The sequence below is a fragment of the Opisthocomus hoazin genome, chromosome 3 (genome assembly GCF_030867145.1).
Source record: "Opisthocomus hoazin isolate bOpiHoa1 chromosome 3, bOpiHoa1.hap1, whole genome shotgun sequence".
Taxonomy (NCBI): Eukaryota; Metazoa; Chordata; class Aves; order Opisthocomiformes; family Opisthocomidae; genus Opisthocomus; species Opisthocomus hoazin.
Genome location: NC_134416.1, coordinates 28493377 through 28510743, shown reverse-complemented (window position 1 = coordinate 28510743; position 17367 = coordinate 28493377). Strand labels below are relative to the sequence as shown.

General features: G+C 40.1%; 2 protein-coding genes across 7 annotated transcripts in view; one reads left to right on the top strand and one right to left on the bottom strand.

The window, feature by feature from the left end:
- The window catches only part of RAD54B (RAD54 homolog B), a 70570-nt gene extending 69940 nt beyond the window's left edge, over positions 1-630 (bottom strand). For both annotated transcript variants that reach the window (XM_075415846.1, XM_075415848.1), the window contains exon 1: positions 554-630. In XM_075415846.1, the coding sequence (XP_075271961.1) occupies positions 554-618 (65 nt within the window). In that variant the 5' untranslated portion in view covers positions 619-630. The remainder of the gene's footprint in view (positions 1-553) is intronic.
- LOC104337567 (RING finger protein 151) lies at positions 142-17071 on the top strand. 5 transcript variants are annotated; one of them, XM_075415854.1, is made up of 8 exons: positions 142-205; positions 4880-5782; positions 5927-6152; positions 7294-7433; positions 9783-9945; positions 11163-11283; positions 12254-12496; positions 15502-17071. In XM_075415854.1, the coding sequence occupies exons 3-7, from the start codon at positions 5947-5949 to the stop codon at positions 12488-12490; spliced, it is 867 nt and encodes a 288-aa protein (XP_075271969.1). In that variant the 5' UTR covers positions 142-205; positions 4880-5782; positions 5927-5946; the 3' UTR covers positions 12491-12496; positions 15502-17071. The 5 variants fall into 5 exon arrangements, with proteins under 5 accessions (XP_075271969.1, XP_075271966.1, XP_075271964.1 ...); XM_075415849.1 differs by having other exon boundaries at positions 143-205; positions 4880-4997; positions 5579-5782; positions 12254-17071; XM_075415851.1 differs by having other exon boundaries at positions 4880-5778; positions 12254-17071.
- Positions 17072-17367: the final 296 nt, after the last annotated feature.

The following is a 17367-nucleotide window of genomic DNA, read 5'->3' as shown; positions in this document are numbered from 1 at the left end:
CTTCCTGAGCACCGCCCCGGGCGGGAGCGGCGCCTGCGCGGCGCTGGCGCCACACACAGCATGGCGGGGGGGGGGAGGCCGCGTTCCCCGGGGCGTGCCGCGCGGCCGTCAAGCGACAGCGGCTGCCAAGCGACAGCGGCCGCGACCGCAACCTCGGTTTCGCGACAGCGAGCGGCGGCGGCGCGAGGCGGTGGCGGCGGGCGGGGTGAGCGGGCGGGCGGCTGCGGCCGCCGTGAGGGACGGGCGGGGGCTGGGGCGGGGGGGCCATGCGGGGCCTGGGGCGGGGGGCATTGGCCGCCGGCGGGCCTGGCGCTTCCCTCCTCCCGGGGGAGGGTGGGCGTGCGTGTGGTGTTTGAGGCGCTTGGGCGCGGTTGCTGGGCGTTTGGTTGCTGCTCCCGGTGCTCCCAGGTCAGTTACGTTCTCTGTGGCCAAGATCGTTGGCCTTCGCTGCAGAGCCTACGCGGGCGGGCCCCCGAGGCCTTCCTCCTGCCTCTGCAAAGTGCCCCCTCCCCGCCAGGGCCTCCGAGGAGAGCTCTCCTGGCCTTGGCCTTACCTCACTGCCGCAGAGTCCAGCCGTCCGAAGGCTGGAAGCTTCTCTGTGGGATCCACCTCTTGCATCGCTCTGCTTTGAGTGGGTTCCACAGCAAGTGGAAGCGTTATGTAAAAATTTTGTACAAGTAGTTCTAGTTTCTTAGGTAGCTCCTGGTAGAGACATAGGCCGTAAGTTAATTGTATATCTCTTACTGGTTATTATAGAAGCATTTATTGATTAAGTCAGTTTTTTACATCAGTGTAAACTGGTATTACTGTCCATTCATTCTTACCTTCTTCTGGACCCTTTCTCTTACACAAAGGGCTACAAAGATGATGAGGGGACTGGAGCATCTCTTCTACAAGGAAAGGGTGAGGGAGCTGGGCTTGTTCAGCCTGGAGAAGGCTGAGAGGGGACCTTATAAATGCTTATAAATATCTTAAGGGTGGGTGACAAGAGGAGGGGGCCAGACTCTTTTCAGTGGTGCCCAATGACAGGACAAGGGGCAATGGGCACAAATTGAAGCACAGGAAGTTCCATCTGAATATGAGGAAGAACTTCTTCCCTCTGAGAGTGACGGAGCCCTGGAACAGGTTGCCCAGGGAGGTTATGGAGTCTCCTTCTCTGAAGATATTCAAGACCTGCCTGGACGTGGTTCTGTGCAGCCTGCTGTAGGTGACCCTGCTTTGGCAGGGGGGTTGGACCAGATGACCTCCAGAGGTCCCTTCCAACCCCGAACATTCTGTGATTCTGTGAAGGTTTATGAGACCCCACAATGAACCAGTCTAGGGAGCGGAGCTGAGAGAGTAGCTCTGTAGCAGCCTTAACCACAGACACTGCTGCCATCTTTCCTTTCTGTCCTGGCTGCGGTTTCTCATCCCCTGTCTTGCCCCAATTGCACAGCCACTGGAGCTTTTGCTGAGCCATCTACAAGAAAATCTAGCCTAGCAAATCAGAGAGTAGTTTTCTGTATGGTTGGTTGTCTGAGCCAATTCAGGAAAGATTAAAAGTTCTGATCGATTTGAGCGAGGAGGTAGAAGGTGGCTAGGAGGACAGTAATAGGTGGATAGATTGGCTTGGGCTGTTGTAGGACAACTGTCAAAATTAAAACTTTTTTTTCCAGTTCAGTCTTAAAACAGGTCAGTTACTGAGTATGATAACATCGAGCTGTAGAAACAGCTTGTGCTGTCACAGTTGAAGGGGTGAGTCTGCCTCTTCGGGCGTTAATGCTGGCTTAAACTGGCTTACAGTGACTGTGGCGGAATGGCATAAGACACCCTAAAACATTGTTTCTGTATAGCAGGATTTAAAGCGCTGTGTATCTCTGTGAAAATAGAAGCTGAAGCCGTAGCATATTTTAATGTCATCTCATTCTTGGGCTCTGCATAAACTGTTTCTTCTTCCAGCCACACAGCTCTTCTGGAAATGCTGTGTTAAGGATGCACATCTGTAGTTATGTTGTGATTCCCTCCAGCCCTGCTTTGTTTTGTCACATGGAAAAGAAACCATTGCTAAAAATCAAAAAGTAGCGTAGAAGTAAAAATGCAAGTCACTTATCTGATCTCACTGTCCTCATTTTGACAATGGAATAGCTTTGATTAGTGCCAGACTTTGGCAAGCTGTGCCATTATGTTGTTGAGAATTACATCCTGTCTGTATTCTCCATGCTATTAATAGCTACACAGAATTTCTGAAGGCAGTGCAGGCTGTAGCTCAGGGCTGGTTTTAGGTGTGCGTCTGCCTGGCAAAAAATACGGGATGACAGCTAATAAAAAAGGACTTTGTATCTGTGAAGTCTGGGGGAAATATTTGCATGTCAAAAACTATGGGGAGAAATAAAATATATGTGAAACAATGGAAGTAAAATAGCTGGTAGTAGTTTGGGGTTTTTCTGCATTCCAGATTTGTCACCTGTGAATTCCAGATATCCTTGTGGACAGTGTTGCTGGTAATGGCCAGGTGACGGGCAAAATTCTGAACTAGAGAAACCAAAGACAAGGCAAGGTTTGGAAATGCTAGTGGAGTGTGATGAAGGCAGTGATGAATAATGTAGTTTCTAAGTGCAAACAAAAAAGGAGTGTGACAATCAGTGAATTGTAATAGAAGTAGAAGAAGAAGGTTTTGAGGCCAAGTCAAGAAGCTTCTGGGGAAGACCAGAAGTTGAAAATGATGGCATTTTGTGGTGGAAGTACTGAGTAAAGTGGTCTGTACTGCTAGGGTGTACGGCATTCATCTGATGCTCTCCCTCTGCGTATCTGTTGGCAAAAGTGTATCTCTTGAAGCTGGCAGAAGATAAAACATCTCTGGTTCTTCAGTTTGGGAAATTTCTACTGGAAAAGGTCTGAGATTTCAGTGACAGCTGTTGTTGTAGGTCTCAGACTCAAAGCCACAAGGATTCTGCCACTGTGTAGGATGGTGCTTTTCCAACATCAGTCTTGAAAACATACTGAAGTTCTCATGAGAAACCCCCTTGATTGTATTTTTTACCTTACAGTTCCTATCCACTCTCCATTTGAACTCTGTTTTTGGTTGGAGCTTTATATATATATATACTTATTTGTTGCACTTCATTTTTCTGTCAAGCACAAATCAAGTTTTTGTTTCCCACTTGATAAAAATACTATTTCCTGCATTCTGATGGACTTCAAACTTGCTAAAATATGCCAAAGAGCGTCTTGAAGACTTAGTGCTCAGGGATCAGCAACGTGTATGCAAAATGTAGCTTACAGCATCCACAGTTCCAGTAGAGCAGAAACTCTGGGACAGCAAAAATACTCACAGTTCTGTTGGCATATCTTATATCTCTATGAACAGTTTTCTAAAAGCTGAATCCTCTGGGATCCACCAAGCCAAATCATAATTTTAGGCTTACAATTCAAATTATAGAATGTATGTATGCAGTTTAACAGTCCTCCAGCATAAAAATGCTACATGTTTCAATGCTTTCATCAATATTGGGAAGTATTTGACTTCACATTCTGCTTCTGATAATTAGCATTGTTCTCCACTTTTTAATCTTTCCGTTGTGGTCCTTGCTGTCCTTAGAATCACAGCTTTGTGCAAACATAATGCTCATTTTGTTCACGCTGAACTAGCAAAGTCCTAAACTTCCTGTCTTAGCAGGAGACCTGTAAAAACTTACAAGGAAACAACAGTATAGAAAGAATTGTTTGTCATCTTCATAATACGCAATTTTCCTGAGCAGATTCTTCTAAGACCTAGAATGCCCATGCAGTGGCTGAAGGAATAACATATGCTGTGTAAATTTAGTTTCCCTGTGTTGTTGATGATGATGTAGCCTCAGAAGTGCAAAGCTAAATGCAGTCTGTGAAATCTGCTGCTGTGGCAGTGCTGTCACTAGGTCACCCGGGCTCGTAGGTGTCCCAGGTAATCTAAAGCTAGTGCATGCATCTCTGCAAGCCGTGATATTGGCTGTGCGATAAACATGCCAGTAGAAACAAAACACCGTGTGAAAACCGTGTAGCAGATGATGTGTTTTGTATTTGGGTAATATGCATGGTTGCTTGTGTTATGTATGCTTTCATTACAGGTTTTATTAACTTTAATCTTAGTAAATACCCTTTTAACACAAGCACCTTTTGTAATCAGTGAAGATATGCTTTGATACTCAGAAGATGTTCTAATTCCATATTTATATTGTATTCATGAAAAGGAATTGCAAAGTTCTTTTTTCCCTTCAGAGCACAATTTGACATTAGTTCTTAGAGATTCTTACTGTTCTCACACAGTTCTAATTCAGATTGAGATTCTCTTTGAATGTCATATTGCAGTTGCTAGGTATCAATTTAAAGGATTAAGTGATGACATCCTTTTTGATTTTTTTAAGTGAGCAACCTTAGTTATGCTACATGTCAGATCAATGTAATTTGTCAACACAATGAACTTGGCTATGATAGTTTTGTTTTAGAAATGAACTGCATGTCATGCCCGGATAAACCCAGGTTAGCTAAGAAACTTTTGTCTTTTTACGGAATATAACTGTAGCAGACTTCAGTTGCTATTTTTCAATAATACTGAATTCTGTTGTCTTCATTCTTACAAACAAAACCATAAGGCTTCAAAATTAAATGGCAGCAGGGTGTTCAGTTTTGTGATAAGTATCTGCATTAGTAATAATTGAAGGAGAGACTGATGATTTCCTTCACCCCCCCTCCATCTAGTCACATCTCTTGTGTTGATTTGTAGGTTTTACAGTGGCTTGCTTTGGAAGACTTTGTCTGAATGGGCTGTTGCGACAGCATCTATTCAGCAGCTGGCTGGTTAGACATAGGACTCAGTAACTTAGGAAGCACTGCTGAGCCTTTTTCTTTCTAATTTTTCTCACAGGCATAATAAAGCAGTGAAGAAAAACTGGTGGAAGGAAGCATTACATATCTTACTGATCAGAAAACTGTTTCTGAAATATTTGGATAAGCTAGGTGTATATGTAATAAAATCTAAAAAGGTAGGATATCTTCCTTTTTTGTTTTATTTAAAAAAACTTGTAACCAGTGAAAACCGCTTTCATGAGTCTCAGTGGGGCTACAAAAGTAATTTTGTATGTTAAGGAGGAATACGAACCCTAAAACATGTTCTTTTAAGTGAGTTCTGTGGAGTCTTACAAAATTCTACTAAGCTTTTCACAGTAGGATTTTGATGAAGGCAGATTGCCTGTTAGTTCTTCTTCACAAAGCTTCCAAATCCATTTAAAGGCTACTCAGTTTTATAAAATGGACCACGTAAGAGAAGACAGTAGCTCCTCATGATTAGCTGCAGTTTGGGCTTCTTTATCTTCCCAAATATTAAGTGTTTCTCTAGACGTGAAGATTTCATGCAGTTCCCTCTGGAATGGAAGTCTACAGTGAGTGGAGAATCTTAAACACATTAATTGATGTGCAGTTCATAAATACAAAATCTGCTGGCTGAAAGTACCACATTTATTGTCTGTAAGGACACTGTTTTGTCGGTTTGTTAGGCATTGTATAAAAGGCATTAAAATGGAAAGCAAACGTTTGCATCTGAATTTCTATGATGTTCCTCCTTCAGGTAAAATTCAAGTAAAGAGAAACTATATGTTTCACAGTGGCTGCCAGAACTATGTTCAGTAACACAGTCCAGAAGAAGCTCAGCTCAACTGTCTGCTAAGTCTTTGCTTTCAGAATTCAGAGAATCTTGATATAAAATTGGGATTCTGACATCCAGCAGTACAATCCCCAAATTCTCACTTAAATCTTAAAGTCTCCAAAGTATGTAAGTGTTTGCATTCTCACCTGTGAAGTTCTTTATTCATGTGAAGTTCTCCATGTTTCTAGAATTGCTTCCAGGCCTTTTTGTGTATATAGCCATACAGATTGAGGACAAAGACTGCTTGATTTCTCTGTGTTGTTGTAATAGGTTGAAAGTGTGTGGAGAGCATGGGTTATGATATTGACCGTTTCGTTGGCTACGTTAATGAAGGGCTATTATGCTCCATCTGCCGTGATGTGTTAGAAGATCCATTGCAGGCTCCTTGTGAACACGCTTTCTGTACTGCTTGTATACATGGATGGCTTGTTCATCACGGTAACTGCCCTGAAGACAGACAAATGATTGATGTATCTTTGCTACGACCTCTCTACAGGTATACAGTAATCTTGCTGTATGTTGAAATTGCATGTATTTCTCAACTTTGCTTGCACAGCTTCATCTCTTGTCATTTACTGTCACTCAGATTGTCTTTATGCAGTACGCCTGTGGCAGAAACCGATCACTTGCATGAAAGCATTAGCATTTTCTGTTTATTATAACTAGCTTTCAAGGTATTAAGATTTCAAAATGGAAAGAACACTTAGTTTGTTCTCCACCTTTTTACATCGTGAATGCTGATTCTAGATATCTGTATGGATGTTATTCTGAATGTCTTCTGCAGCACCAAAACTTTCCAATGCTTTTTCAGAGAAAGCAAGTAAAGCAACTCTTGACAACTACAGTCACTAAACACTGTGTATCTTTTGTTTTTCTTTTCAGTCTCACCTAGATACTGTACTGGGACTTGGAATGAATAATTCCTGTAGATATGAACCAAACTTCTCACCTTCAAATCCTTTTTTAAAAGGGTCTTTAGCCATAAGAAATCTGTCTTGGTCCACCTTGTCATGTAAAGTAGGCTCTTTTCACAAGCACCTTCATAATTCCATGCCAGCACATAGTTTCACCAGTAGACACTACTTGCTGTTTAACCCCTGCGTTCTCTAATCTTGCTCAGATTAACAGTTACGTTGTGTTTAAAACCTGCAGCCACAGATGTTAAATCAAATCCATTAGTACTCCCAGTGTTTTTGTCACTAATGAGATTTTACTGTGTGGAAAGTTGAAGTATGGTGTAGACAGAACCTCAGAGTTTCATTTATGGATTGCTTTGTCTGTAGTCAGTTTGATTTGACATGTTTAGAAACACAAAACTTAAATGATGAATGAGTAGCCCTAGTGTTTGTTATTGGCAATATCTGCTGAGCTAGTGATAGGTCACGGTTAAAAATTTATTAAAAAAAAAATTTATTTGCACATTTAATTTTGGAGACTGAATTTTCCATTAACATTGTTTCTTTTAAGCCTGTTCTTTTCCAGTGTGGTCACTTGAATTGAAAAAAAAAATTAAACTGGTTAGTCACAGTTTTTCCTAATGGAGATTAGAATCTTACTTTCTTTTCTCAAAAGTTGAAAGTACAAATTTTTCAATAATGTTCCCAGATCTAAGAACAATTTTTTCTTTTTTTACATAGATATATGAAAAATGATTTAAACCGTCTTCAGCTACGTTGCAAAAACAGAGAATATGGCTGTGAAATGGTTTGTTCTCTGGAGTCTATAGACAGGCATGAAAGGGAATGTGAATACAGTCAGATACCTTGCTCCAATGCCGGTGAGTAACACTCAAAGAAGTTGAATCATTTATATTCAGAACATGTGTGTTTGTCATCTTTCTATCAACGGAATGGCTACAATGGCCCTTATTTCCAAACAGAAATTCAAAACTTTAGCATGATCTGCTCTTTACAGCAGTCTTTTTGAACAAATTTTGTTGGCAATTAATGGTAATCGTGGTCATTAGCAACAATTGCTTATCCAAGACCTAAGCTAAATAAATGAGAATGATGGACTTCAAAATTTATAAAAATACAGTAGTGTGTTTGTTTTTCTTTCTGTCAAGTTATGAGTTTGTCTTTGAATTTTGACTGTTTATTTTGATATTTGAATCAATGTAGTAGCATCTACAGAATGCTTATGGGTCACAATTTATTTATAAAATGGCCAGTTCCCTGGTTCATGTGCAGCTGCTCACTCTGTCTCATGGTGTTGTCCCAAAAGTGGGATCGTTTACCCGGTGTGCGATACACCAGTACACACACAGAGCGGAGGTATTGTCTTTATTGCATATGTGCGCAGTTACGGGTGCTAGGTGATAATTCCACAAAGCTCGCACACTGCTTAGCAGAGTCACAAGGACTATATACTCACATTACACGCTTATTTTAGAAATATACTCCTTACTTATTTAACTACGCACGCTCTCAAGCTGGAGGTTGCAGTCTTTCTGGTTCTGAATTGAGTCGGGTCACGATCTCCCCCTGCTGCCTTTATCCTTCTACTGGTTACCCTGGATCTTTGTTAACTTCATGCTTCTTTGGCAGTCATCCAGCTTTGGGCTCCTTCTGGGCAGGATGTTCCCCTTTCATCAGTCCGTGAGCTCCTCTTCAAGGGCATAATTGTTAGTAAGGCATGCATTGTTCATACAAAGTCAGGCCTAAATTTAAACAATGTCATTACGACCTAAGCATTTCTGCGCTATATCATTACAACCTAAGCATTATTATGCCCTAAATATTTCTGCCCGATATCAATGGTTTTAACAGAAACGTATCTTGAAAATGAGAATTGTGTTAAGCTAAGTTCTGGTTAGAATTGGTGTGTTCGTGTTAAGGTCTTTACTTAAAACAAACCTGCACCTCCTGAGGAAGAAAAACACTGCTAAAAACAAGCATCCTGCTAAAAATTTCTCAGTCAATTTTATTCAGAATATCTTGTGTTCCTAGATGAAGTTAATTTCTAATTGATGATGCTAAGGGCATAGTCAAGTCTACCATTGTAATTAACTATAAGAAGATAAAGGTGCTAGAATTGTTCCACTAGAAGTTACAATTTCTCTCAGCAGTAAGTGACTTCTGCAGATGCTTCAAATTCACCTGTTTTACTTTCTGCAGAAACAGTAGCATTTATGGAGTTACCACACCTTATTGCTGATGTCCGGTGTTCAGGGTGTGAGGGCTCTTGCATCTCTTCAACACTTCCACTAGAGTACATCAGAGTGTATTTTGAGTAGCTCCAGTTACAAATCATTATATTTATTAGTAAAGCCTTTCTAGAGGGCTGTCTTTTGTAATTTTCTGGTATGGTTTGCTGGCAAGTTTCATTGCTCCATTGTTTCAGTTTTCCTGCGTGTATTGTATCTTCAAATGAAATGGGAGGAGCTATAATATATATTACATCAAACCATGACTCAGAGATGAAAAATAAAGACTACAGACCTCAAAGTTTAGAGTGTTAAATCTAGCAATAATGTATATAATGTTTATGTTTGGTTCTGCACATTTTACACTGCAGACGTGTAAAGTTTTTTTCCTACAATTTCTGTGGAAATGTTTCTGGTTTTGCATCAGATATTAAATGTTCATATATGTGTTCTTGTTTATGTGGTCTAGTATGTTATACACAGTACCAACCGATGTTCATGAAAAGATTACATTCCATCTCACCCACAGTTTTACTGTGTGTCCTTGGACCTTTTTTCTAAATTTGATACATAATGGGTTTTTTTACACATGTGCATTCGTCTTCAATTCCAGTCATTGCAATCTGTGGTGGAAGTGCAGGCAAGTTGTTACAGTCTTAGCTTGGCATCGGTGTTGTCATTACTGGTGTTGCTTTAATGCCAGACCAGTGGCAGAAGACTTCACAGAGAATACCTACTTTTTAATACATATTTTCAGTTAATGGATAAATATATTTTAAGAGTGTTTTATTACTAGTATGTGTGTTGCAACTATCACATTTCATATTCTAAAGAAATCACCTTTTTTCATTGCTTTAACAGATTGACGGTTGCTTAGTTCAAGATATCGCAGCTTGTTTGCTTGAGTGTTTTTGTTAGGAACTCATTAAAATGCTTTTGTTAGTTGTAAATGGCTGGCTTACCTTACTGTTCCCTGTTCAGGTTGTACAGTTCAGATTCAACGACGCAACTTAGATGGTCACCTGGCAGTGTGCGAATATCGGAGCCGTGAATGCCCCAATGGTTGTGGCTACACCATTCTCAGCGCAGAAGACACGCAGCATAATTGTGTAGCAGAGCTAAGAACTGAGTTAGAACTACTTCGGTACAAATCTTCTGTTTCTTTGATGTTTGTGTTAGTCTGGGCCTAAAATTGCTGCATAAAGCACTTCAAATAGTAGCACTGGATTCTGGTATGTGTTAAATACTCTGTTAATTACTTGATACTAATGGGCCAGAGTAGTATTATGTGTCAGCACAGACTTTAAATTCTTACTGGTTTGATTTTTTTTTTTTTGCTGTTTTTTTTTTTTTGTCCAAGTTATCATAAATGCTAAAATACCATTGCTTGCAGTTGAACTGTAAGCTGACTATATAAAATGACAAAATACCTAACGAGAACTGGAATGAAGTTGGCAATTTCATTTTTCCATTGGCCTGACATAGACCCAAAGTCACGTTATTTAATTATTATGTTTAGTTTATGTTTTTTTACAAATCCTGAAGACAAAAATCTCTCATTGCTTTGTCAGGTACAGACAGGTAGATTAAGCCTCTGAGGGTCTAATTTTCAATTTTTAATAAAATCCTAGCAGATTAGTAACAGTTGCTGAATATGACATCCTCTTACTCTTATACATGTTTCTGTAGCTTTCCTTTCCATGGTGTTCCAGTTGGGCTGGTTTTTTCCATGCTCCTTCCCATTTCTATCTTTCAGCTCACTAAGTCTTGCAGTGGTGAACATTGCTGTGAGGTCAGGCTCAAATCTGTTTTAAATGCATGGAGATGCAAGGGATTCTGCTGCCTAATTTCTGAACTCAAAAGGCTAGTGTAGTAACAGCTAGGTTTTGGCTGTTAATATATGTGATTAGGTTATACCAATTTACAGCATACTATCATTTAGTGTCCACCGTAAAAGTGACAAGGTTACATGTTTAGCAATACTATAGTATTCACACTTTTTGTCTTTAATATCTGTGCTCAGTAATACTAAGCAAGCACATACTACAAGTACAAGGCAGTAAATCGTTTGAAGTAATAAATACATGATCCTGAGCTCATAGAATTATTTCAGGAATATGATACAGTTGTCCCCTATATAGGCTGTCCATGGTCACTTTAGTGCCCCCTGGGCACAATGAACTTTTTTATGCTAGTTTTATTTAAATTAATAAATACTACTATTGTGCCTCTAGAGAGGTTTCCTGTAGAGTATGATGGGAATCACACCGGGCTGTTTGGCTGCAAGAAGGCTTTCTGGAATTTGAAAATCATTTTTTTTCTATGCTTACAAGACCTAACAAGGAGAAATCAACTTTTTAGGTCAGAAATGATCTGCAGAGTGGAGGAGGCAAAACATGAGATGGAGTCAAGGTTAGATTCACAGAGAAGGCATATGGTCCAGAAAGAGAGTATTCTGCAAAATGAAATTGAAGAACTAAAGGTAAATATGATCCTTTTCTTTTCTTTTTTTCCTGTCCGTACAGTCTAGCTTTTTGCTTTTCCCAGGAGTAGTCTCTTACCTTGTAAACGTAGTCTCATACAGATGAGAATTACGTTAAGTATGGGAAGCAAAGCAGGTGTTAGCACAATGCTTTGCCGAGGCTTATGAGCTCTGTTGGGAAGCAGGCCGAGTGCTGTATTTGTGTGGTTTATCTACTTCAGATTCATCTGGAGCCAACCTGGGCACCCCTGTACCAAGGCTGCGTTGTTCTGTGTGTACATAGCATGTCAGCACATCAGTCTGAAACTCATTTTTGGTGTCTGAACATGGGGCATACATCACAAATCGGATGTAATTAAATATCCAGCTCTTTTTTTAGTGCTGTCCCAAGTGGTTTAATCCAGTTCTGATACAGAGAGCCCTACTGCAGGCAGTGGTGTTTACACCATGGTTCAGCTGTGGTCAAAAGGTTGGAAAGTTGCACTGTGAACTTAAGATAACCTTGCTTGTTACTTGATTATCTTTTCATTTACTAGATCACAGAATAATGATTTTTAAAGCTCAAAGCAATGGATGTGCTTTATAGTTTACATTTTTATTTTCACTGGATTTGATGTTAAATCCTTGAAGAATGTATCTAAACATAACCAAAACCTTGTTTTGTTTGGGGTCTTGAAATACAAAACCTAAGCAGCAGCTGGATAAATCTACTGTTTCCTATTACACTTTCTAAGAAACTTTTTGCACTTTTATGAAAACTGAATTGGAATCTTTGAAACAAGACCATCTCCGTAGGTGAATGCTGGATCGTGCCTCAAATTGTTTACATTTGTTCTGCTATCAAAAAATTATTTCAGTGCTGCTTATTCTTTATAGTCCGTCACCCTACATGCATAGCCAATTCAATTTCATACCACCATCATTAGAAAAGAGTTTGTTTTTGTTGAGTAAATTTGTATTTGCATTTCAGAGTCAGATGTCACGAATGATGTCAGATGTACGCTCTCTGATGGCTGCAGAGAGACAGCACCGTCAAGAGCTGGAGCAGGCAGAGCTGGAAAAACGGGAATTGATGGAGCTGCTGCGGGGGCTGCAGAAGGACTGTCGATTAACTACTACAGAAGGAGGCAGGAAACCCACAACTTTCCGCCCTCTAGCACGACTAGAGAGTGTAAAACGAAAACCTAGAGAAGTTACAGTTATCTAAACAGAAGTAAGCTCAAAAAGCAGTTTCTTCTAATTTCTGTGACCATCTGGCGAACTTTTCTACTTTCTGTGAATGACTGGTAAACTGTATATGATTTCTGATTTACTTGCTTTGTTTTTAAATCTAGATTACTACTTTATTTCCTCTTGGGGCAGAAAAAACAAAGGGGGGAATTTTCTCTTAGGGAACACTGGGCATCAAATGCCAGTAATTGGCAAATACAATTTTAGCTAATGTTTTTGTTAAAAGGGGGAAGGAGACTTGATTTGTTATGTCTTCAGTGTGTCATTTCCACGAGTCTTTCAAGCTTGAAAGCTTCAAGCTTTTAAAGTCAAAGATAGTTAAAGGTTGTTTCCTTCCTGGTCCATTATAGTCCATTTAAGTCTAGTTTATGCTTATACTTGAAACAGAAAGAAAATGTGATCATCGGTAATGACATTTTGGATGTACTTAATTTTGGGAAAAGTCAGTAATAGAATTAGTAAGGCAGTAATAGACATTAATAGTTTTTGTTTGTTTATAGTCTGTAGAAGGTCTATCTCAAAGGTGGAAAGAAAGCACTTTAAGTTGTAATTCTACTGCTATGTAACAGCTTCAGGTGAGGTTGACTTTTCCTTTAGAGCTTCTCTAATTTCCACTTAAGAGACTAATACCAAAGCCCAAGGTAACAGAGTCATCTAAAACCTTTTAAATAGGTGTGTAAGTAACTTGGAGTTTGTGGGAGGGGATCTGCATTTTATTTAAAAATTTGAATGTTTTATATGTGAAAGTATCAACTATTTCTACAGGGTCCTTTAAGCTTAAGACCAGCCCATTCAGTACTTAGTATCTTTAAAACACATAAAAATACCTTGAATGTCCTTAATTTTCTTCTGGCAGGTTTAACACTACTTGAATGTTAATACCCACAACAGGTGAATATTTGCACAGTCACTTGGACTTCAGACATTTTTATTAGTACTCAAGTTTGCAACTGTGTAAGAGCTAGGATTTTTTAACAGACCCGCAAATACTGAATCAAGGGGGCATTTGTCTATAAGGACTGCATGAGAAATCTGTACAGTTCAAAGACTTTTCTCTAAACTTCTCACACAGCCTGTTCGTGTTGTTTTCAGTGCTATAATTAAGCCATATTCTGTCCTCTATTTCAGCTCTTCAGTGGAGTAACTAGAGGAGAACCTGGCCTCCTGTTTACTGAATGTGCTAAATTAGTTTTGAACTTTCAGGAAAATGTGTGCAGGTGCAACAATCTGGAAAAGCTAATTTTATAGTTTAGAAAGCAAATACATTACTGTACATGCCTTGCTGTCACTCAGAGCAATGCTTTTATAGCTAACAGCACAACCAAAGAGAGAGGCAGCAACCTTCTTTAGCACATACACTACGTTGTGAGGACTTGCAGTCAGAGCTGTCTTAATTTCAGGCATTAATAAATCCTTCTGACTTGCTGTTTCTTTAGTACCACTGAAGCAGATGTGCACATGTTCAGTCTTGTGCATTTAAAAGCTGACAGAAGTAACTCTTCTGTAAGTTGTTGTTTTTCTTTTCAGAAAGAAAACATTCATAGGAAGAGTTATGTCCAAATATTTACTTGTTTTCAGTCCTTATATTCTAGATTAAATTACAGTCCTTGCCAGTGTTTAGGACACTATAGCAATCTCACCAGCTCATGACAGAACACATCTGTTAAGCAGCCATATTTCACAGCCTGAAACAGTAACACAGTAGCTGTCATTTGGGAAGACCTTCATTCACTCTAAACATTCAGTGATCAATTCACATGCATCAGTGTGCGTATTAAAGCTGTAGGTAGAAAGTAAGAATGCTTCTATTATCTTGTGTTCTAAATAAGCAAGCTGTTAGTGTCTGTGGTCTGTGTGATTATTTCAGCATTCACACTCATTTTGAAGCTTTTGGGCAACACCAGATTTCATGCTATTAGAACGAATATATTTTCAGGATGCACTTTTCTGCGTACTGTAACTGTGTGGTTCTGTGATGTGACTGTATCTACTTTGCTTAATGTGAAAGAAGAAAATTCCTTCAGAGCCCTGTAGAACCCAGATGAGCTGGATCATCTTTCCCAAGGTAGAGGGCAGTAATAACCACCCAGTCTTTTCTGTTCTGACTACAACAAAAAGTCAGTTATCAGCTCCGTGCTTTCGCCATAATGGGATCTCTGCATTTGTAGGTTTTAGGAATTTCACCCACTTATCGATGACTAAATCCCTTCTAGTATAGGAAATGGGGTTTATTTAACAGTTACTTTGCATTTGGTCTGCTGTCTGTCCCCTAAGTAACAGACATGAAACTGCATGAGAAAACGCGTAAGGAAGGACTTTCTGCTGCGCAGGCTGTTTAGCTTCTGGTTGCCAGCTCTGGAAGGTCTGAACTTCCAGTGTTGAAACATGGCAACACTTTGGGCCCACTTGCTGCTGGAGCAACCCGTCAGTCTGGGTTTCCTTCAGCAGCGAAGCAGCACTTGCAGAGATACTGTAAGTGGGCACATGCTAGCTCATAGCATCAGATCCCTCCAGCTACTTCAAGCCTAATCCGGTTCCTCGGTGTTGATAACTGTTCTGCGCTTAAGATTTTCCTCTGCTAACACTCGTACGTAACACGTATGCTTAAGCGTGGTCATCATTTTACTTGCCTTATAATTAACTAGGCTGAACTTAAATAGGCCCATTATGTTAATATTTTATCTAGTTTTAGCTTTTCCAGTCTCATGTATTACACAGCTCTCAACAGCAGTTGGCAGAAGCAAGGAATTTTTTTCTTTCTTTCAAATAGTCTGTTAATCCTTTGTATAAAAACTAAGGGTCCAAACGTAGTACACTTGGTGTAAGAGAAGACATTCACTTGGAAATGCTACTTCCCTAGTCATGATTGTATTTTAGGATTATATGAGAGAGAGTGCTAAAAGTGTGTGATGGGAGGGTTCCAGCACTGAATTACTGGTATTCATATTCTCATACTAAATCACACTGATGAATTCCATTTCCTCACAGGTGGAACTGTGCTGAGAGCAAGTGGAACAGTTACACAGGTGGACCAGTAACGGTGCAAGCAGTTTGTTGTAGTTTTAGTTGCTTCTAATAGCACGTTGCAGCTAGAAAAGGGAGAGCAAAACTGTGGAGCAGGGAGAGTGGAGAGAAAGAGTAAGTGCGATCTGACTGTCTTCCCTCAGCCCGAGAGCAATGATGCAGCTGCACCGGCCTGGCACCAGCAAGCTTACCAGTGTAAACTGCTACAAGTAACACTGCATTCGAATTAAGAGGAGGTTAAATCTTTAGCCACAAGTGGGTAAGAAATGTCATAGTACCAAACCGGGGAGAGTCACAAGCAAGACTCAGAGAGCAAGCTGTTAAGTAATGGGTGTGAGATTACAAGGTATTACAAAGTGTTGAGTAAATCCTTGTCCTGCATTAAACTGAGTGAAAAAAGAGTAACACTAAGGATGTATTTAAAGCAATTAATACTTTAAAGTGAATGGTAAGCTTGTCTTAGAAAGAAAATGAACATTCACATATTTATTCTCATGACCCAAGAGGCCAGTTACAAATACATTTAAACTAGTTCCCTCAACTGACTTCTCCACTTACAAAGTCAAATTCAAGACAAAATACTGTTTCCTCTGTTTCCTTCAGCATTAAAGCTGCGTTCTCTGTTCTCCTGCACTTCTCCCAAACCAAAAATTGTCAGTGGCCAGGGCCAGCGTGCACCATTGCTGCTCAGGTTACTTTATTTGGAACGGGAACAGTAATTTTGGGGAGAGCTTCTGGTGGGTTTCGATTGGATTCAGCAAAAGGCGCTGAACTGAGAACCGTGCATCTGAGTCGGGTGCAGGAGGGGCAAGGAAGAATTTTGCTGGACTTCCTAATCAAGGTGGCAGTTTTTAAGTAGCATGATGCTAGTGCTAGATTAACAGTCTGATATGACATAAATTAATTTAACAGCACACATACACAAGAGTTTCTTGTCAGCACAGAAGGGAATGGAATTACATAGTCAAGCGGAATACCTAATACAGTGAAGTATTTCAACTGGCCAAACGTGTTTTAATGTCAAATGTTCTTAGGTGTTTTTAAGAAGTGTAATGTAATACTAGATCCCAGGTGGCAAGCAGTTCCCAAGAGATACGGAAATGGGTAGCCTTGCAATGTACATTTCCCATGTGCTGTCCTCTTGGATGTTTCTGGCATGGTGCTTTTCTACAGCCCTTTTACGTCAAAGTGCTGGCTCGTGTTTAACAGGAGCAGTACCAGCCTTGCCTTTCTCCCGTACTGCTTGTCGGATAAGTACGGTAGGTCAGGGAGATTTTACCACATAGACAGATGCCTTTATAAAGACCTACAATTCTATGCAACTTTCTATTAACAGACTTTGAACTGTCTTCCAGCATTATGGTTCACTGCCAATCTATTTACATTTTCTACCTTTATATACGCAAGAAGGGTAAAACAGTGCTTAACAGATCTGAATCTCTGGTCTGTAAGAGAAACAGTAACACTATTTGTATCGCTTTGAAGTACACTTTGTATAAAAGTTGAACTAATAAAGGGTCTATACCATAATTAATGCAGTTTGGTTCACTTCTTTCTATTACAGAAGTGTGAGTACCTGCTGTATGAGATGAAATAGCAAAAATTTAGGTGTGCTGGCTGCACAGCGCAGGAAGTCCTGAATAAACTACACTGTAAGGTCAGTGCACTGGAGTAGGTAAGGCTGCATTTTGCCAAATAGAGGGGCTGTAGCAATAAACAAGGCAGGTATTCCATCTAACAGTATCCCCCCCCAGGGATTTTTCTCCTGCCTCACAGACGGGAGTTTCTGAATGGGACGAGCAGCCACTTGGAAGGCAAAAGAGCTAGCAA

Coding starts and splice junctions, on each gene's coding strand:
- LOC104337567 (XM_075415851.1), top strand. CDS start 5,947: ATGGGTTATGATATTGACCGTTTCGTTGGCTACGTTAATGAAGGGCTA. Junction 9,946..11,162: donor ACTGAGTTAGAACTACTTCG/GTACAAATCTTC, acceptor TCAACTTTTTAG/GTCAGAAATGATCTGCAGAG. Junction 11,284..12,253: donor ATGAAATTGAAGAACTAAAG/GTAAATATGATC, acceptor TTTGCATTTCAG/AGTCAGATGTCACGAATGAT.